This window comes from Urocitellus parryii, chromosome 1, assembly GCF_045843805.1.
Source record: "Urocitellus parryii isolate mUroPar1 chromosome 1, mUroPar1.hap1, whole genome shotgun sequence".
In the NCBI taxonomy this organism is placed as follows: domain Eukaryota; kingdom Metazoa; phylum Chordata; class Mammalia; order Rodentia; family Sciuridae; genus Urocitellus; species Urocitellus parryii.
The window spans coordinates 118,173,621-118,196,792 of NC_135531.1; the positions used below are offsets into that span (position 1 = coordinate 118,173,621).

The 23,172-nt window shown below is 32.3% G+C and overlaps 1 protein-coding gene across 1 annotated transcript in view; it reads right to left on the reverse strand.

The window, feature by feature from the left end:
- LOC144256173 (dmX-like protein 1) overlaps positions 1-23,172 on the reverse strand; it is a 166,237-nt gene that overhangs the window by 41,497 nt on the left and 101,568 nt on the right. The window contains 5 exon segments of the mRNA XM_077801257.1: positions 1,633-1,750; positions 3,388-3,589; positions 4,603-4,688; positions 11,453-11,595; positions 16,072-16,250. Of these exon segments, the coding sequence (XP_077657383.1) occupies positions 1,633-1,750; positions 3,388-3,589; positions 4,603-4,688; positions 11,453-11,595; positions 16,072-16,250 (728 nt within the window).

Here is a 23,172-nt window from a genome sequence, read left to right on the forward strand (position 1 = left end):
GCTTGGTTACACTACTCTGTACCCTTAATAATTCTAGTCCTGAATCAAAATTTACGTATTCATATTAAAAAGTGCACTAGAGAAAGTAGCAAGCAAACATGACTTTATACAGAACAATGTAGCAGTGCTTTTATATATCACATCAGAATGCTGTAACTTACATTATTTGAGAAAAAGATAAATTTAAAATAAAACATTATCTTTCCAATAAACCTATCTTTAATTAGTCTTATATTCTTCTCTAGTACATGCATTATTAATTTTATTTATCCAAACATTTTCTTGAACTGTTTTAGTGGTAAACTTACACACTAAACATCTTAGACATATTTCATATAAGTTTAAATTAACAAAATAAATATAACAAAATAAACTGTTTAACTAGACTTCATAAGAAAAGTCTTATAAGTCAGCAAGAATACTATATAATATTCTGTTTCCTGGCATGGTCAATTTGAATATATTTACAAAATCAGGCGAATAGTAAATAATAGCACGTACAGTTGCCTCCTGCAAATTAGTACTTAAATTGCGAGACGACAGAATATATGTGATTTTCCTTTTATTTAAGGTTTGATGTCATCTTGCTTTTTGATTTCTTGTCTATTGTAAACTCATATTCTATTTCCTTATTTTTTTCCTTCCATTTTAAAAACTGTAAAAGCTTACTTTCAGACTAGTTCAGTGCTACTCAAAATGTGGTCTATAGACTCTTTTTTTTTTTGGACACTGAAGGGGATTGAACCCAGGGTACTTTACCTGAGCTATATCCCCAGTCCTTTTTATTTATTTTTTATTTCAAAACAGGGTCTCACTTAGTTGCCTTGCTAAACTGCTGAGGCTGGCCTTGAACTTGTAATTCTCCTGCCTCAGCCTCCCAGGTAGCTGGGATTACAGGTGTGCACCACCATGCCTGGCAGTTTTGAACACTTTGCTACTGGTTTAGGGGAGATAAAGAATCGACTACATAACTATGTCTACTATTTAGTTCACCTGATATTTTTTAGTAGCGAAACTTTCTCAATGAAGGAAGCAAGATGTTCATTTACATTCAGATGCAAGTTCCCCCATATTATCAGACTGGTACTTTTTAGTAGCACTGAACTAAATGACAAAAAAATAACCATTACGATGATAATATCAAAGTATAATCAACCAATTACAGTATAATTATAAGTTAATTTGAATTTGTAAAATTTTATTTAAGCATAATCTAAAGAATAAGAAAGAGTACATTAAAATGTTTTCAGTACAAAAACCAAGTTTCAATTAAACTTTTAACATAGCTGGAACTATCACATGAAAATCAAAGGAAATTTCTACCTTGTTTTGTAAATAAGTGATTATCATAACTCAAAATACAGAAAAACAAGAGATACAGAATCTTAAATAATACCTATGAGGAAAAAAAAGTCCTAAGTACATACAAATTAATTACTGTAAATTAAAGTGATTGATGAAAATAATTGCCTCTCTCATTTTGAATCACTTGACTAAGCATTAATTGCATATATTTATGATACAAAAATGTGTTTTAGAAAGACTATAAAATGTATCTCATTTTTAAGGTCTCAATGATAACATAAAAGATTTCTGTAATAAAATAGTAAAGAGGTTCTAACTTCTACAGACCTCATTTAGACATCGTTTCTTTGTGAATATATTTCTGATAAACGTTTCTTGAATTTCTTCTTGCTTCACCAAGTATTGCCAAAGCCTCTTCACAGATAATGCCAGATGATGTTTGGATCTACACAGAGATAGAAAATTTAATTATCCCCTTCAGACATTTCTAATTAACTTGACCATAATTCCTCGGTGCTATATGAATCCTTATTATAATAAATTAACTAGAACCACACCTATGATGTAGGGAAGCATCCATTCTTTTTCTGTTTCTGGTACTGGGGATTGAACCCAGGGTAACTTTGTCATTGAGCTACATCCCTAGTACTTTTTATTTTTATTTTGAGAGAAGGTCTCACCAAGTTTTTTCAGGCCTCACTAAATTGCTGCAGATGGCCTAGAACTTGCAATTCTCCTGCTTCAGCCTTCAAAGTTCAGGGGACTACAGGTGTGCATCATTGTAACAAGCTAACCAAGCAACAGACAGTAAATATTTCAGGGTTTGTGTGTCATATGGTTTTTATCAAAAGTACTCAACTCTGTCACTATAATGGGAAAGCAGCCAAACATTCAGACTGAGCAGCTGTAATTTGAAATGCTCCAAAATTCAAAATGCTCTGAGATCTGAAACTTTTTAGATGTTGACATTTTAAGTTTTGGATTTTGAGTTAGGGATGTTCAATGGTAAAGTCTATGCAAACATTCCAAAATACAAAAGATTCTAAAATCTGAAACACTTCTGGTCCCAAGCATCTTGGATAAGGGATACTCAACCTATAATATGCAAATGAAAATGGCATGGCTGTGATCCAATAACACTTTATTTTAAAAAGCAGGAGGAGGGCTAAATTTGGGCAGAGGGTTGGGCACAGTTTGCTGACCCCCAATCTAGGGACACAAGAGATAACAAAAATAGGTATGCATACCAGACAAGAACTAGAAAAACATCGACTGAAAGTGCTGTCTATGGACACATACCCACCCACAACTCTTTGTTACTGACCAGTAATAAGGTAAGAGCTTGTGCAAGAGCAAAAACCAACTACAACATTAAGCAAAAACCAACTACAAAAATATTTACTGAACTAAACACACTGTTTAGTTCAGTAAATATTTTTTTGTAGTAAGACTTTCTAGATAAAACAGGCAGTGAAATGATTTATCTTTTGGTTCTTTCTCATCTCATGGACAGTAAAAGGGTTGATGAGTGGTTATTTTCAACAGTGTTGCTCTAAAGTAAGTATCAATACACTACAGATCATAGGCCAAAACTAGCCTGCCCCATTAAAAAAAAAAGTTTACTGGACCATAGCCAAATCAAAACATTTATGTATGGTATATGGTTGCTTTCACTCTACAATGGCAGAGCTAAGTAATTGTGACTAGCACATCCCAAAACTCTAAAATATTTACTATCTGAACATTCACAAGAAAAGTTTGCTAACTTCTGAACTACTGTAGACATTACACAAAGACATTCATTCATATGAGCCTAGAACTGAAAATTAGATAGATTATAATATTTCTTTCTCTAAATACTACCTGACAACATTCTGATTTAGGAAAATTCATACTTAAAAATAGTATCCATTGGGGCTGGGGATGTGGTTCAAGAGGTAGTGCGCTTGCCTGGCATGTGCAGGGCACTGGGTTCGATCCTCACACCACATAAAAATAAAATAAAGATGTTATGTCCACCAAAAATTAAAAAATAAATATTAAAAAATTCTCTTAAAAAAAATTATCCAAAGGAAAACCTACTTGAAAGGAGTGTTTGTAGGTTCCAGTAAAGCTTTGTGGCGCAGAATGGCAGGACCTGCAGACAAACTCTCTTCAGAGGTATGACTTGAGATATAATTTTGAGGTGGTCCACCATGGATTTCAAGTCTTTGAAGAAGAACTTGTTCCCAACATTGAAGAGTTTTCAGAACCGCATGACAAAGAGGTGAACTGACTGGAAGTTCTAAAAAGGGAAAATATAAGTGACTCATATTTATCTTCTACAGTAAAATGCCATATTCAATTGTAGGAAAGACTGAGTTAAGCTATTATCACATGTCAACATGTGAGATACAGACATAGAAATACAGGAGGTTGAAAAAAATGACGTCAGAAATCTGTACAAGCATTTCAACTTTACTGTCTCTGACTTTTTCACAAGAAAAATGTATCTGAAAATCAGGAAAATATGTGTGAGAGAAAATTATTTTAAACCTTTGTATCAGTTCTGTATGGCATATAAATTTAAGATTTGTTTAGAAAATGAAAATACACACAAAAGTATTAAATAATACTTACCAAGAAACTTAGCACCTTTTTCTAAACTTCCATATTCCTGAGTCCTGAGCCTATTTTAACTACTGCTATTATTTACCTCTCCATATCTACATAACGTGTTTATACTGTGTGCTCATGATTTTTAATTTTGTAAATGATCTACTCATTTATTACTAAAAATAAACTTTTCCTCCCCTTATCATAACATCATAAAAATTTGGTTAAATCAATATTTTAATATTATGTATTACACATAAATAATATATAATACATATTTATCTTATATGTACTTGTCTATAATATATAAATATATGATCTCACATATATAAATGAAAAATACTTTTCACAGCTGAAACATTTGGTATACTATCATACCCCTTTCTCTCCTACACAACCATTTCTTCCTTTGTAGTTTACAAGCTTTGTGTTTGCTTAGTTTCTACATTGTTACCATTATTAAATCCCCCAACATTCAGAGAGCTATAATATAGTCTCATAATAGTTAATCATATCAGGTTCAGTGCTTCTGATTTCCTGGACATAGCCCTCCTCAAGCACCTAATTGAATGATAGGTACATTTATAGAGGGTTGGTTTTTCACAACAGAAAGTCTAACCTTTTCTCCACTATTTAAAAAATGTATACAGAATAGTAAACCAAAGCAACGGCACCATTTGTTTATATTAAGATATTTATTACCTGCAAGATCATGACCTGCGAAGGGATAGAATGTTTTCAAATTGTTGAGAACCAATTGCACCATTGCCAATCGCATCAATGACCAACTAAAAACAAAGCAAAAATGGATACATTAAAGATTTGTGTAGGGATTTAGAAGGGCACAACATTTTGACCAGAAATCCACTATTAACAATTTATCCTGAAGGTGTACCCCAACAAAACCAAAATAATTTAATAGATGCAGTTACTCATGTCAGGATTATCTACAATAGCAGAGGAGTAATAATAATCAAATTATACTGGCTAAATAATGACCATTTTGAAGTGTGAAATTTTAGGGTAACCATAAAAATCAAATAAATAAGGCTCTCTAAGTATTAATAACGAGAGAACTTCTGGAAGTATGAATAATGCACAAGGAAGTTTCAGAACATTAGATATGGTATGCTACATAATCTGTGTAAGAAAGCAGAGGAGATAAAATTATACAGATGCATTTGTTTATTTTTGCAAACAGAAGGGTGAATCAGAAACGTAAAAAAAGCGATCAAATGAAAACTAGCAAAAGTGGTTATCTGTAATTTAAAAATATGAGACTTTTCATTTGACTTTTTATAAAAGAAATGTTTATAGTAGCTATCCTAATGAGTACAAGATGGTGTCCTACCATGGGTTCAAGTGGAACACACTTATTTCTTAAAGTATTCACTTTTAAATATTTTTTTGGTGGTAAAATAACATATAATGTAACATTTACCATTTTAACCATTTTGAAGTGTAGAGTTCAACAGCAGTAAGTACATTCATATAGTTGTTCAACCACAACCAGCATCCATTTTCAAAACTCTTTTCATTTTACAAAAACTAAAACTTTATATTCATTTAACAATACCTGCTCATTGTCCAGGCCCTAACAACCTCCAACTGTCAGTCTCTAAGCGTTGACTCGTCTAAGAATAACATGTAAGCAGAATCATACACTATTTACTGTTTTATGACTGGTTTATTTCATTTAGCATAATGTCCTTAAGATTTATCCATGTTGTAGCATTTGTTAAAATTTCCTTCCTTTATAAGGCTGAATAATTTTCCACTATATGTACAATATCAAATTTTGCTTATCCATTCATCTGTCAAGAAACATTTGGATTGTTTCTACCGGCTGGTGACTATGAGTAATACTACTATAAACATGGACATACAAAAACTAGCTTCAGTGCCTGCTTTCAATTCTTTTAAGTATACACTCAGAAATGGAATTGCTGAATCATATGGTAATCCTATTTTTTAAAATTTTTTGAGGAACTACTATTCCATTTTTGACAGTGGCTGCACTATTTTATATGCCTACCAGAAGGGAACAAAGGTTCTAATTACTCCCCATTTCTGCCAACATCATTATTTGGATATTTTTTATAGTAGCTATCCTAATGAATACAAGATGGTGTCCTACCATGCGTTTGATTTTCATGTGTTTTTTGGTCATTCTTGGGAGAAATGTTTATTCAAATCCTTTGGTCATTTTTTAAAAAATACATTTTTTTTTTTTTTTTTTTAGTTATAGGGGGACACAATATCTTAATTTTATTTGTTTATTTTATGTGGGGCTGAGGATCGAACCCAGCGCCTCACGCATGCTAGGCGAATGCTCTACCTCTGAGCCACAACACCAGCTCCTGGCCATTTTTTAATTGGGTTGGTTTTTGGTTTTGAGTTATACTCTGACTTCAGAGTCATGCAAATGTTTTTCATATTGAAAAAGTAAACTTAGCATAAAAAAATCGAATATACCAATAAATATGTCAAAGTAATTTTTCATAAAGAAATATTTCACTCTCATTCTCTTCATCAGCATGGCTAAGGGTCTGTCAATTTTATTTATTTTTTCAAAGAACCAACTTTTTGTTCTGTCAATTTTTTCAATTGTTTCTTTTATTTCAATTTCATTGATTTCATCTCTGATTTTAATTATTTCCTGTATTCTGCTGCTTTTGGTATTGGTTTGCTCTTCTTTTTCTAGGGTTTTGAGATGCAGGGTAAGTCATTTATTTGTTGACTTTTTCTTCTTTTAAGGAATGAACTCCATGCAATGAACTTTCCTCTTAGTACTGCTTTCATAGTGTTCCAGAGATATTGATATGTTGTATCTGTGTTCTCATTCACCTCTAAAATTTTTTAAATCTCCTACTTGATGTCTTCTGTAACCTATTGTTCATTCAGGAGCATATTATTTGGTCTCCAGGTGTTGGATTGGATTTTATTTCTTATTTTATCATTGATTTCTAATTTCATTCCATTATAATCTGATAGAATGAAGGGTATTATCTCTGTTTTATATTTGCTAAGAGTTGCTTTGTGGCATAGCATATGGTCTGTTTCAGAGGAGGATCCATGTGCTGCTGAGAAGAAAGTATATTCTCTCATTGAAGAATGGAATATTCTATATATGTCAGTTAAATCTAAGTTATTGGTTGTATTACTGAGTTCTATAGTTCTTTGTTCAGCTTTTGTTTGGAAGATCTATCTAGTGATGAAAAAGGTGTGTTTAAGTCACCCACAATTACTGTTGTGGTCATTTGACTCTTGAACTTCAGAAGAGTTTGTTTGATGAACATAGCTGTTCCATTGTTTGAGGCATATATATTTATAATTGTTAAGTCTTGTTGGTGTATGGTTCCCTTAAGCAGTAACGTAGTGTATTTCTTTATCCTTTTTGATTAACTCTAGTTTGAAGTCTACTTTATTTGATATGAGGATGGAAACCCCTGCTTGCTTACACAGTCCGTCTGAGTGGTATGATTTTTCCCAACACTTCACCTTCAGTCTGTGAATGTCTTTTCCTATGAGATGAGTTTCCTGAAGGCAGCATATTGTTGGGTCTTTTTTTTTTTTTTTTCATCCAATCTGCTAGTCTACGTCTTTTGATTGGTGAGTTTAGCCCATTAATATTCAGGGTTATTATTGAGATATGATTTGTATTCCCAGCCATTTTTGTTTATTTTTGGTATTTAACATGACTAGGTATCTCCTCTGATTAGATTTTCCTTTAGTGTAATCCTTCCCTCTGCTGATTTTAATCATTGTTTTTCATTTCCTCTTCATGGAATATTTTGCTGAGGATGTTCTGCAGTGCAGGCTTTCTAGTTGTAAATTCTTGAACTTTGGTTTATCATGGAAGGTTTTCATTTCATCATCAAATCTAAAGCTTAGCTTTCCTGGATATCAGATTCTTGGCTGGCATCAACTTTCTTTCAGAGCTTGGTACATGTTGTTTCATGATCTCCTGGCTTTGAAGGTCTGTGTTGAAAAATCTGCTGATACATGAATTGATCTCCCCCATAAGTGATTCTCAACAAAATTCTGGCAAATCGAATACACAAACATATCAAAAAGATCCTGCATCATGATCAAGTGCGATTCATCCCAGGGATGCAAGGTTGGTTCAACACATGGAAATCAATAAACGTAATTCATCACATCAATAGACTTAAAGATAAGAACCAATAGACACAGAAAAAGCATTTGACAAAATACAGCACCCCTTTATGTTCAAAACACTAGAAGAATTAGGGATAACAGGAACATATCTCAACATCATAAAGGTTAGCTATGTTAAGCCCCAGGCCAACATCATTCTAAATGGAGAAAAAATTGAAGGCATTCCCTCTAGAAACTGGAACAACACAGGGATGCTCTCTTTTACCACTTCTATTTAACATAGTTCTTGAAACACTGGCCAGAGCAATTAGACAGATTAAAGAAAGTAAAGGGATACACATAGGAAGAGAAGAACTCAAATTGGCACTATTTGCTGATGATATGATTTTATACCTAGAATACTCTCCACCAGAAACTCCTAGAACTAGTAAATGAATTTAGCAAAGTAGCAGGATATAAAATCGACACCAATAAATCAAAGGCATTTCTGTATATCAGTGACAAATCCTCAGAAAGGGAAATTAGGAAAACTACCCCATTTTCAATAGCCTCAAAAAAAAAAAAAAAAAAAAAAAAACAAACCAAACAAACAAAAAAACCCTTGGGAATCGAATTAATGAAAGAGGTGAACGATCTATATAGTGAAAATTTCAGAACCCTAAAGAAAGAAATCAAAGAAGACCTTAGAAGATGGGAAGGTCTATCTTGTTGTTGGATAGGCAGAATTAATATTATCAAAATGGCCACATTTCCAAAAGCACAATACAGATTTAATGCAATTCTGATCAAAATTCCAATGGAATTCCTCATAGAAATAGAAAAAGCAATCATAAAATTCATCTGGAAAAATAAGAGACCCAGAATAGGTAAAGCAAACCTTAGCAGGAAGAGTGAAGCAGGTAACATCACTATACCAGACCTTAAACTATACTACAGAGCAATAATAACAAAACAGCATGGTACTGGCATCAAAACAGACTGGTAGACCAATGGTATTGAACAGAGGACACAGAGACTAACTCACAAAACTACAATTATCTTATATTATACAAAGGTGCCAAGGAACATGCATTGGAGAAAAGATAGCCTCTTCAAAAATGGTGCTGGGAAAACTGGAAATCCATATGCAACAAAATGAAATGAAACCCCTATCTCTCACCATGCACAAAACTCAACTCAAAATGGATCAAGGACTTAGCAGAGATCCTGCGTCTAATAGAAGAAAAAGTAGGCCCTAATCTATATCATGTGGGATTAGGCCTTAACTTCCTTAATAAGACTCTTGTGGCACAAGAATTAAAATCAAGAATCAATAAATGAAATGGACTCAAACTAGGAAGTCTTCTCAGCAAAAGAAACAATTTGTGAGTTGAATTGAGAGCCTACATCTTGGGAGCAAATCTTTACCCCTTACCCATCAGATACAGCACTAATGTCTAGGGTTTATAAAGAACTCAAAAAGCTAAACACCACAAAAACAAATAACCAAATCAATAAATAGGCCAAGGACCTGAACAGACACTTCTCAGATGATGATATACTATCAATCAACAAATACATGAAAAAATGTTCATCACTAGCAATTACAGAAATGCAAATCAAAACCACTCTAAGATTTCATCTCACCCCACTCAGAATGGCAGCTTTTATGCATACAAACAACAATAAGTGTTGACAAGGATGTGGGGAAAATGGTACACTCATTCACTGCTGGTGGGACTGCAAATTGTTGTAGCCAATATAGAAAGTAGTATGGAACTTTCTTGGAAAATTGGGAATGCAACCACCATTTGACTCAGCTATCCCTCTCCTCAGTCTATACCCAAAGGACTTAAAACCAGCATACTACAGGGACAGAGTCACATCAATGTTTACAGGAGCACAATTCACAATAGCTGAACTGTGGAACCAACCTAGATGACCTTTAATAGATGAATGGATAAAAAAAATGTAGCATATATACACAATGGAATATTTTTTTAAAGATATAGAGAGAGAAGAAGAGAAAAGAGAGAAGAGAGAGAGAGAATTTTTTAATATTTATTTTTCAGTTTTCAGTGGACACAACATCTTTATTTATTTTTATGTGGTGCTGAGGATCAAACCCAGCGCCCCGTGCATGCCAGGCGAGCACATTACCGCTTGAGCCACATCCCCAGCCCACACAATGGAATATTACTCAGCAATAGAGAATAAAATCATGGCATTTGCAGGTAAATGGATGAATTTAGAGAACATAATGCCAAGTGAAGTTAGCCAATCCCAAAAAGCCAAATGCTGAATGTTAGGGAGGCTGATTCATAGTGGAATAGGGAGAGGGAGCATGGGAGAAATAGATGTCCTCTAGATAGGACAGAGGGGTTGGAGGGGAAGGGAGGGGAATGGGGTTAGAAATGATGGTGGAATGTGATGATCATTATTATCCAAAGTACATGTATGAAGACACGAATTGGTGTGAATATACTATGTATACAACCAGAGATATGAAAAATTGTGCTCTATATATGTGTAATAAGAATTGTAATGCATTCCACTGTCATATATTAAAAAAACTCCAGAATTACATATATATATATATATATATATATATATATATTTACATATATGTATAGTGTGTGTGCATTTGTGTATATATATATTTTTTCAATAAAATATAGAAATAAGAGAAAAGTAAAGAAGTATTTCACCGTCTCTGACACATTTACTTCTTTTCAAAATTTATATTAACATATTTTGTCTGTATAAATTATATATATATTTCAGATGTAAGCAACACATCAAGAAACAAGATAATACACTAGCTACTCATGAATGTATGAATAATGCACCACTGGAGCTAGGAATCAGTGTTTTGAACATTTATGATTTTTATAATATTTGAAAACATTTTTAAGATAGTACTTGACATAGTACTAATGTTTTCCTGAAAAAGCAATAGATTTTCAAAGCTAAAATTCTGGGACATAGGAACCCAAAAGCAAGGGATAATGTGAGAAGATCTGTGAGGAGTAATTAAATTATAGAGGGTCTCCTCATGTAAAGTCAAGTTAACTGACACCGGTTGTGATGGTGCATGCCTATAATCCCAGTGGTTGGGAGGCTTAGTCAAAAGGTCTTAGTTCAAAGCCAGCAACTTAGTGAGGGCCCAAGCTACTTAGTTAGACCCTGTCTCAAAATTTAAAAAAAAAAAAAAAATTAAAGGGCTGGGGATGTGGCTCAATGGTAAAGTACCTCTGGGTTCAATCCCTAGTACTAAAAGAAAAAAAAGTTTAACTGATAAATTATGTTGAAGGGAAGCAATTTAACAATTTCAACTACAATTTAAGAAATGTGTTAGTGTACTAATTTATAAAGCACATGTATTATTTTCAAAAATATCATATAAGCCAGGATGATTTTTAAAAGAAGATTAAAATGTAATATTACATACCTATATGAATTTGAATTAGAATGCTCTTGGAGATGAAAATCTGAAGCTAAAACATCATCATTATCATCATCATCATCACCATCACTTTCCAGACTCTCCTCTGAATCATATTCAGCTTTACTTTGGGAAGGTGGTAGGAAAGGCTGAAACAATCAAACAAAAATCACACAATTTGTTAACCAAATATCTTATTTGATACATTCAAACATATAACTTAATAGTAACAATTCATCCCATTTGTAGATAGTTCATCATAAGTCACTAGTATTTGCAATACTATGCCTGTGGTATCACTTTAACACAATTTCCTTACTTACTCATCGAATCAACAAAAAAATTTTTAAGTATACATTATGTGCCCATTAAAGATTTATGTAGGGATTTAAAAGAGTACAAGAATAGGATAGTATAAGAATTTTTAGGATAGATGCTTCAACTGTCTTCACAGAGCTTACTTACACTGTAGTGGTAAAGACAAGGAAGAAACAGAAAACTAAGTAAAAATATATTAAGCCCTACAAAGGAAAAAAAATTTGTTGAGTGCTTGCCTAGCATGTTCAAGGTGCCCAGGTTCAATCCTCATTACCACACAGGAAAAAAAAAAAGGAAAAAAAGAATGGAGATGGAGAACATAAGCTGATCATGAAAGATGAAGACTTCTTTGAAAAGTGGCATTTAAATTTGGCCTGACAAACAAAAAGGAATAAATCATATAATAAGAGAAAATGAAAGCACTTTAGGTAGCAGAAATACCACTTAGAAAGGCTGTACTTGTGAAAGAGTTGGTATGAACAAAAGCAGTTTCACCAAAGGCTGCTAAGCAATTGGATAAGTGTTGGAAGAAAGGTTTAAGAGAATAGCAGGTGACAGCTCTGGCAGGGTCTTGTAGGTCACAATAAAGGAGTATAATGGGTTGCCACTAATGCCTTTTAGGCAGAGAACAGGAATTGAGACTTATAATCTAATGATATCACTATGACTACACTCTTAGGAGAAAAATGACAATGGCAAGAGTAGAAATGGAAACAACAGCAACTAATCCAAGAATTGGCAGCTCACATATAGGTATTAGGACTAGAGCTGTAGAGAAATAACAGACTCAAGTTGTGTTCAACATATTTGGAAAGTAAGAAAAAAGGAAAAACAATGATTTCTGGGCTTCTAATTTGAGCAACTTTAAGGATGAAGATTTAGGAGAAACAAAGCTCGATGAGACTGACTTCAAGGCAACGGAAAAGAAGAATTTCTAAAGAGCAAGTGGTAAGTTGGTTAAATGTCGCTAATAATAATAAGTCAGATAAAATGATAATGAAAAAAAATTTTTTATATTTCACATGGATGTCACCTGCCACTCAACAAAAATAGTTTCAATGTGGTAACTGGATTGAAAGCATACAATGAGTTATTACAAAAAGGAAATAATGTAAGGCAGTAGAAAAGAAAATATGTATGTTGTTTTAGAAAGTGGCAAAGTAGCAGAAAAAGTGTTAGGGTCGAAGTAGGTGTTTGGAAGTATAGATACTATAGCATAATTCTGATGGTTAAAGAGCCAATAAAGAACAGAAGTACTGAAGATGTGAGAACAGAGGAAAAAAGAAAAGGATTCAGAACAAAACTGGAGGAAATGGTCTTTGATAGGAAGGACTCTACCTCCATCATAATAGGAGAAAAGAAAGATGGTAAACCAGTGTGGTTTGATTGCATGGTTCTCAATGACTTATAAAGTGATGCAAATTATGAGTGAGGAACTAGAGAGTTAGGTTAGTCATACAGCACCTGCCTAACTTGCACTTCTGAGGCCCTGGGTTCAATCTTCAGCACCATCTGGGGTGGGTGGGAGATAGCAAGGAGAGAATGGAATAGGAAATGTAGGAAGTTTAAAAAGTTATTGGCTTGAGGGAAATGCAACACAGCATGCAGGGTGGAACTTCTGGAATAGCTGAGTAAGGAAGTTTTCAAAAACAGGCACAGCAAATTGACCAAATACACATAGTACACAGAAGATTTAAGAAAATCTACTGAATCTGAATAAAACCAAGAGAATCTGGCATGTTGGTGGAGCCACTCCTTTTTCATCTCAAGATAGGGTTAGCTTTAAAATTTCATGTCCATGGGCATTATCAAAAACAACAGATACCTCAGACTCAAATAATTAGGGACGATTAACATCTCAACTAGCCTTTGGTTGCAACATTGACTGGAACAGGGCAGATCAGCCATAAATTTAACAAGGAAATCCAGGAACAAGACAGTTAAATAAAGTCTTGCTAAATATAATCCTGTATCTTTCAAAAATCAAAATGAAATAAAGACATTCACAGATAAAAATGCTTTCTAAACATTTGTTCAATGAACAAATGACTCTGCAAAAGGCAATGAAGAACAAAAAGGCAAACACTCCTTTCATTACCTGAATAATGAATCATGTTGGCTATAAAAAAATCAAATCAAATCAAAGGTTTTGTGGCCTGGGCTTAGTGTCATCCGAGAATAGTTAGATGCAATTAATACAAGGCAATAAAAAGAACATCTAGAAGTTTAAGACATGAAGAATTTGTTTAATCAGATGAAAGGTAGAAGGTAGGTAGTCCTTGCTTTGTACAGTAACACAGTACTATATGCTGGGTGTGGTAGTATACAACTATAATCCCAGCTAGTTGGCAGACTGAGGCAGGAAAATCACAAATTTGAGGCCAGCCTCCAAACTTAGTGAGACCTTGTATCAAAATAAATAATTTTTTAAAGGGCTGGGGGTGTAGCTCAGTGGTAGAAGGCCCCTGGGTTCAATCCCCAGTATCCAGGTTAGGGGTGAGAGATATTATGCAAACAGAAATCATACAATACATCTTAAAAATCAATGGGGAGGCTGGGAAATGTGGCTCAAGTGGTAGCACGCTCGCCTGGCATGTGTGCGGCCCAGGTTCGATCCTCAGCACCACATACAAACAAAGATGTTGTGTCCACCGAAAAACTAAAAAATAAATATTAAAAATCCTCTTTCTCTCTTTAAAAAAAAAATCAATGGCAATAATCACAAGTGTTCTATGACCTTTAAAAATATTTATCAAAACACTTAAAGTTCTTACTGTTGGGTATAAATGTATAAAAAACATTTTATAAAATAGGAAAGCATTAAGTAAATTATAATTTAAATATTAGAAATATTAAGAAGTGTTTCATATGTAAAAAGCTTCCCAAGGATATATATAGTATAGTTTGAATAGTGTTTGCCTTCTTCTAACTCTATAACTTATAAAGCAACCATCTTTTCTATACTTTAGAAATTGTCATATAATTTATAAGTTTGTGTCAGCTTCTAGTATTTTACTCTTTCTACTTTTAATGTTATATATCTCTTTAATGTGGAGGGGTTTGTTGTTGGTTGGTTTATTTATTTTTGTCAACACTACTATCTTTGGAACGTTTTCATCCTTCCTCACAACTTCCTATATTTATATTGATAAGTTTATCCTCACTAAATTCCTGTCTGTATATCTGCACTCTTTCAAATGGCAGCAATGTCAACATTTCCAGTTTTATTTTATTGACTTTCCTTTTTTAATATTTTTTTTAGTTGTAGTTGGACACAATGCCTTTATTTTATTTATTTTTCTGTGGTTCTGAGGATCGAACCCAGCGCCTTGCACATGCTAGGCGAGCGCTCTACTGCTGAGCAACAACTCCAGCCCCCCTATTTATATTTTCTATAATTCCATTTATGTTGAATTTGAATTTTATTCTCAGCACTATTACTCTTTTTTGTTTGTTTGTTTCACTTTCATTTCAGTTGATTAGTTCCCTCTTTGTTATCTAATTTTGTAAAATATCACGAGTTTATCTGGGGAGAAAAAAAAAAACAACTACATACTGTGCTATGTGTGAACAGAATAATAGTGTTAAATGATTAATCACTGACAAAATTCAAAAGAATTGAATTGACTGTTTCCTGATCATGAGATTTTTCTGTTATTTACATACTATTCAGTGAAATAAAGAGATAACAGGAGAATTTATACTTCATGCAATTATTCTCATTTATTCATACTACTGTAAATTAAATTTGAATCATGTTATTGAGGTAATGTTATTTAGCTCAACACTGGTGCTGAAATTTGTATCTGTCAAAACAACATGGGACTGTCTGTAGTATTAAAAAAGAATGAGGAGCTAGGGATATATCTTTGGTAGAGCACTTGCCTAGCATGAAGGAGACCCTGGGTTTGATCCCCAGCACTGGGGAAAAAAAAAGAAAAGAATGAGCATGATGATAGATGATCAGGGCACTTCTCATGATCTTTGTTCTTAAATCCCTATCAATCACATTAACAATGAAGTGTTAACTAAGTTCTTTTTATTTAACAACTTTATTTAAAATATTGAAATCATAATTTATGAAAAACCACCTTCAAACTTATTTATACACAAACACACATAGATAAAACAAACACTATAATAAGTATTTTAGTATTTTTTTTAAATGTAGCCTGATACAAAAAAAAAAAAAGATCTTCTAAAGTACTGTAGAAAGATACCTGGAAGCACCAACAAGTACACTTATTTTAAACACCTTTATTTCCATTTCATCATGTAATTATTGATCTAGACAGTACTTTTATTACCTTGGCAATGAAATAGTCCCAGATACTGAGTTCAGGTGGGATGAACTTCTCTTTGACTGTCAGTGACTCTTGGCTTACCGGTGGTGAGGAGGAGGTCAGTGGGGCAGATTCTCTGCAAGATATTTTTGATGGCCTAAAACGTTTGTTCTGTTTTTCTCCTTCTTCAACTAGTGAAGAAACTAAGAAGAAAAAGTATTATTAAAGTAAGTACTATTTTCATTGTAGTTATTTCATCTAAGTGTAACTACAAATAAGCATATACCAAAAACACCAAGATATGATTATGAAAGTATAGAGCAGATAAGAAAATAGGTAAGGGAAGTGAGCCAAAAAACTCTTTGTATAGAAACCTCTGCTTTTATCTAAATTCTTTGAATGCTGACTTATCAACTGTATATATAGGATAATAGGATATAACGTCTGTTTGTAAGCAGGTCCACAATTTATCTATAAACATGGAAGGAAATTTACTATACCCATCTACTTGGAGGATTTTTGTTTTGTTTTGTTTTTTGGTTTTTGGTGTGTGTCAGGGGAATGAAGTGGGTGGCTTTCTGGGGACTGAATCCAGGGTCCCATGCATGCTAAGCACATGCTCTACCATTGAACTACCATGCTCCCCAGCCACAACTTTGTTTTTTAAAGCACAGGATGGAATGTCAATATTAATTAAAGGGAACAATTCATTTTTGAGATCTTCAATAACCACTTGGCATTATATCTAGTATAAAACTACATTTTTCACTAAAAAAATTAAAAATTTGCGTATCATGATTACTTATTTAAACTGTTTCACACCTTTGGAAATGGTTCAGAGATGGAATTTTCTAGTCAATGGAAATACAAAGAATAAAGAGAAAATACAATCTTTACTGTTTTACTTTCTGAACATTCTTCATAATTAGTAAGTATTCTACTCTAGAACCCTAAAGACATTAGCATTAAAAAAGTCTTGACAAATTTTTAATCAACACTAAGTCATAAGAGGCAAACTGCCCAGCCAGGGGTGTAGCTCAGTGGTGGAACTCTTGCCTAGCATGCAAGAGGCCCTGAGTTCAATCCCCAACACAAGCAGCAAATAACCTGTAGAGAATCAAGTATTTTGTAACATACAGCAAATAATTCACATTATAGGCATACCAATATTCTTCAATGGTTCCAATGAGATTTAACTTACCTCCCAACAGGGATATAAAATTCGTACTGTAATACAATGTTTTATTGTTTAAAGCTACTCAGCTTGCAGACACAGCATGCACATGCAAATATATCAAGCTACAGTCAAGCTCTGAGTTTAGTACAGTAATTTGGTTATTTCAGAAAACAAGAAAGATTTTTAAAAATGTTAGTATTCTAAGAATATAAATAGTGGTATCATTATTACTTAATCTTTCAAATTACTTTAAAAATACTTATCATATTAAATGTGTAAATTTTTCTTTGTTCTTAATATCTGATAATCAAAATCAAGTTTCCAATATACCTATTAATACACATCCTAAAAACAAAACTGAAGAGGAACCTGTATGTAGAGTTTATGAATTATAAGAGGGATGGAGAGGTTAAAAAGTGGCTAAAGAAAAATGACGGCATACATGGGGAAATGTCAGACAACTAAGAAAAGTTCTGACATAAATTTAAAAAGTGCATTTCTCAGTTGCTTTTGTACATAGAAAGTAGTTCCAAAAGCAGGCTTTCATATCAAGATTATAGACTATGGAGACTAATATACCTTCCTTCCCTTACGAAACTTTTTTTTACCCTCAGCACATTCTATACTGTTTTTCTTAGAACTGTTCTGAGGTTTTTTCAGAGTAAAAGAAACTCTTAAAAAAACCTCAAAACAGAAATGGAGAAATGATTAAGAGGCTATGTCTAAGGAAAGATTCCTCAAGGAATGAGAATGAGAAGTATTAGACAAATAAGAATGATAATGCTGCTTTTTGTAATAAGTTCTACTGTACTACTTGATTCACTAATACACATATATTACTGTGATTGAAATTCAAACGTAATAGGAAAGTTATTGTCAATATTTCTAATTTCAGTTTACTATTGTAAGACACAATGAAATTAATATTCTGACTATACATTCAAATATTGTTTCTTTAAAAACTGAACTTAATCAGCAGAACCATCTCACTCTCTACTTTTCAATCAAATCCTACTGAGTGTGAGAGGTAAATGAAACTTCAGGGGGCATATCATCCTGGACCTTCAAATATAGCCCTGATAGATAGGGAGAAGGTAAATTACTTAAATGATGGTTGAAAATATTTTATGTTGAGAGAAATACAGATATAGACAATATAAATGTCATGTAGTTAAAGTTTAAGATAAAATAGATTTCATATTCATTCCTTGCTTTCAACAAAACAAATCAGTCTAAATCCTCAATCTCAGGTATATATTCACTTTGTTTTATCACTGGGGCACTTCAGGTAAAAAGGGTAAGTATAAATGTATATGAACACAAATTAAGTATAAAAACAAATCCTCAAAATTAAATGTATAACAATTTTACAAGTAAACTTCAAAGATTTCAAAAAGAGAAAAGATTAAAGAAGCAGTGAATTAAAGGTATTCTTAGATCTTCAAAGAATAAGGTTAATGACATTAAAAAAAAAAGTCTAACATATGATACTATCCAGATATTAGAAAGCTTGTTTGATTCTCAGGATTTTCCCAGAATCATTACATGTACATTACCTTGTATCTTGAAGTGTTAAAACGAGGAAAAAAATATTTTGTCAGTGTTTCATATCAGACCAATAATATGACATATAAATATGCATACACTAGGGGATTGCTCAGTAATGTTTTGTGGACAGGATTATGTAATTAGAAGTCCAGAGATCACTGTTCTACAGTATTACTCAGTTTTCAATCGCTCCAAGGGCCATAATATTGTTCTATCTGTAAGATTTCAGCTCAAACTCAACAAATTTTATTGAAAATTTGAATGGAACTTATACATTCAGTGGAATATTACTCAGCCTTAAAAAGGAGGAAAATTCTGTCACATGCTACAAATGGATAAACCTCGAGGATGTTATGCTAAATAAAATAAGCCAGTCACAAAAAGAAAAATGCTGTATAATTACACTTATATGCATTATCTAAGATAGACAGATTTCTGGAAACAGAAACTAAGAAGGTAATTATAAAAGTTCAGGGGCAAGACAAAAAGGAGAATTGTTGAATGGATATAGTTTCAGATTTCGCAAGATGAAAAAGTTCTGAAGATCTGTTTCACAACTATGTGAATATATTTAACACTACTGGTCATACACATAAAAAAGTTAACATGGCAAATTTGATGTTTTTTTTAATCTTAATTTACATCAGACTAAAAAAAATATATATATGTATAGAATTAGGGCTAGGGATGTAGCTCAGTAGTAGAGCACTTGCCTGCCATATGTAAAGCCTTGGATTTAATTCCCAGTACACCTCACTCCCCAATTAGAATGAAGGAAATACATAAAAGTCATTTTGCTGCAGGAATTGGGACTGCCAAAAATATTAGAAAACAAGGTTGGGAGAAAGATAATATGTTCAGTATCAGAAATACTAAATGAAGTCTAGGTAAGATAGGTATTTCTTTTTGTTTAAAGTTATACAAAAACTTAGATTTGTCATCTAGTTTTAGGAGTAAAATTTCTGTAAAAGTCTAGAACTGTGCATTTGCTAGAGAGTCAACCTTTGTGCTTTCTCTACCCATATTATATAAGAATTTGTCTTCTCTAATTTTATAAAATTAATGAATGGAATGCTTTTTAAACTTAAATTTGTATTATACAGCCCTCACACAAAATACATTTGAGACACTAACAAAAAATGTATTCCCTTCCCTAGGAAAATTACATATTCTTTTGTTGTCAATCTTTTAACAGTTCTTGATAATAAATCACCAGTTTAAAAGTGGTTGGCATGTTTGATTTTATATGTGTGTGTGTGTGTGTGTGTGTATTTTTTTTAAAGATTTCTTTTTTATTTGTAGATGGACACAATACCTTTATTTTGTTTGTTTACTGTTTTATGTGGTACTGAGGATCGAACCCAGTGCCTCAAACATACTAGTTGAGCACTTGCCACTGAGCCACAACCCAGCCCTATTCAATTGTATCTTAAATACCAATTTTAAATATGAAGTCTTACCTTTCTGGTCAAGAAATTTTGCTATTTTGCTAAAGGAATGACAGCAACAACATGTGATAATCACGAAATACAGAATATAATATGTGATAATCACTGAATACTGAACTTTTATCTTTATACAAGTTTTACAGGAAAAAGAAAATACAGATTTTCTGATCTACATTTATCATAAATAATAAAATGCTAAAAATATAGTTTAAAATGTCTTTAGCATACCTGTCATTAGCAGCCTCATAGTTAAAAAAAACTTATGCTATGTTTACTGCAAATAAAATATTCATTTTATATTTCATTCTTCACTTTGTAGACAAAAGTCATTACTATAAATTTATAAGACAATTTATAATTCTTTTAATTGCAAATAATCACCAATGCAATAAATATTATTAAAATAAAAGAAAAATATTTTGTTTTGCTTTACAGTATGCAATAAAAAGCAAAAGTATGGATTTCTAACTGTTATCCAAAAACAAAAATATATTTTTTAAAAATTTCTATTTGTTTAGCCAATGCTCTCCTTTATAATTAACCATATGACAAACTTATTAAGAACTCCATGTACATACATATCACCTGTAATACAGTTTAGTTAGAAAAATCTAATTTTATTATTTAAAATTCACAATAAGATTTAAACTTAGACTAATTTATTTTAAAATTTTCATTAAGAATTCTGCTCTGCCAAGCTACAATCTAGTAAAATTTATCATTTTCTTAAATTACAAAGCTTGTGTTTAAATATTATGTCTCTAAAATAATTGGTGCATTAAGTATATGACAGACACATAAAGAAAAAAAAATAATTTAATTCATGAGACCATTATTGCAAAGAAAAGAATTTATATTAGAAGGGAAAAACAAATGCTGACTTTCAAATTCTTGTATTAGTACCAAGCTTTTGAAAACACTTTTTAGAAAACAGACATTTAGGGGTTCTAAACAAGTAGTTCATCTTCAATACACAATACTTTGATACTAACAGGATATTTAGGAAAATGAAATATTCCAGACTTGTCAGTTTTCATTTGATAAAATTTAAAAGCCAAAAATTTTATGTTAATTTTGACCAAATTCAGAACCACTTTTCTAAATATGTTATTTCATCCTCTTGGTCAACAATGTATATTGATCACTATTTAATGCAATGAGACCCTTAGGATATCAAGATTATATTTTATAATAATCCATACCTGCAGGGCTGCTTACATATAATCTAAAATTTATCAGCTGCAGGGTTGTGTTGGTGTGTTTTCAGAATGTAATAATGCCTTCAAAAACTGAGATTTCAGAATTTTACTTCATACTGAAAATCACTACTGCTGGTCTTTTATCTTGTTTGATTTTCAGCAGTCAGATTCTCTCTCCATAGCTTTTACAAGATCTGCTTCACAAAACTGCTGTTTCTAATTGCCATTACTACCTTCACTATCACAATCTCCCTTCTTAACTTATTCCCTCTCCTTTCCTCCCTACCCTTTCTTCTCTCTGACTAGCTCCAACAAGTCTTTTTAGCTTTATCCTTTAATGGGTAAACGTTTTTTTTTTCCTGGTTAAAAAAATGATAAATCACATCATTCATGTTTTCTTTAAGTGTTCCTACAGTTATATGCATCACTGCTTGTATTTAAAATAAGTTTCTGGGTTCTCAAAGACAGATGAATACCAAAACCTGGATGTGACTACAATCAGCCTTACCACTAAGTAAACATGTTTATTTGGCTATCATGTTTCCCAAAACAAGATGTTAAACAGATGCAAATAATTTCTGGTCACTTGATATTTTTTATTATTTGAGATTCAGTTAATGGTAGGATATAGATTATGAAGGTACTTATAATGGTATTTGAAAAAATATTTATGCAATAGTATTTTTGCCTATAAGCAAACAAATAAATCCAAGTGGTCAAACAAGGACCAACCTGGACTTTGAGTAAGATTTTTCATACATCCCTGTATAGCAAAAATGGGTGGAACTGAGACCTGATGGTTAGTTAATAAGAATGTATTTTTCTTTCTTTCTTTCTTTCTTTCTTTCTTTCTTTCTTTCTTTCTTTGTTTCTTTGTTTTTTTACACACATGTGGACATTCCTTAGCAAAAATTTATCCTTTTTTAACATTTCATATTAATAAGACTAGAGTATTAAATGACTTTTTTTCAGAAAATTAAAAAAAGAGCCCAAATTAATTTACCAATTATTTTATACTAAAATCAATAGACCTATAAATCTTACTCCTGTAGATTGTGAAAGTTTTTTTCAAAGTGAATTTCATATGAAATTTCTTTTTAACTGATACAAAAAACAGAAATAACAGGAAATAACTATTTTAAAAACCAGAAAAGAGATATGACAAAAAATTTTTTATTATTTTAATATATAAAGGTAAATTTAATAAATAAACCTGCATTTGAAAATGCCAAATTTGTATTTGAAATTTAAAGTTCTTAAGGAGGAAAGGCAGAAGAAAAAAGTTTAATTTAGGATAAAGTGTATGGACCAGAGAAAGAAAATAATGATCAGAGCAGGAAGCAAAGTGTGGTAGGCAGATAAATACCAGGCAAGATACTAGGAGGTCTGAGAAGAAGCCATTTACCTTGTATATTTTCAGAAGTTTAAAAGAGCCAAAACTGAATTGGATCCTGAACTTGTTAAAGGAAATTAGGGGCCATGGTAGTAAAGATTATGAATTATTCTCTGTTGCTATTTGTCCTATTGCACAAGTCCTATTTTGAAATTACATCAAATACTTGGAAGAGATCCAAAGTGAAGTCCATGCCATGCCTAGTAACAATAACTTTAGTTCTTAAAAACTGAAATTCTTTTAACAAAGACGGCAAGTATTTTATTCCAATGAGGCACTGACAAACTACTTCTACTTCTAAAGCAGGGGCTGTCAAACTAGAACATATTTTTTAAAATTTTTTTTAGTTATATTTGGACA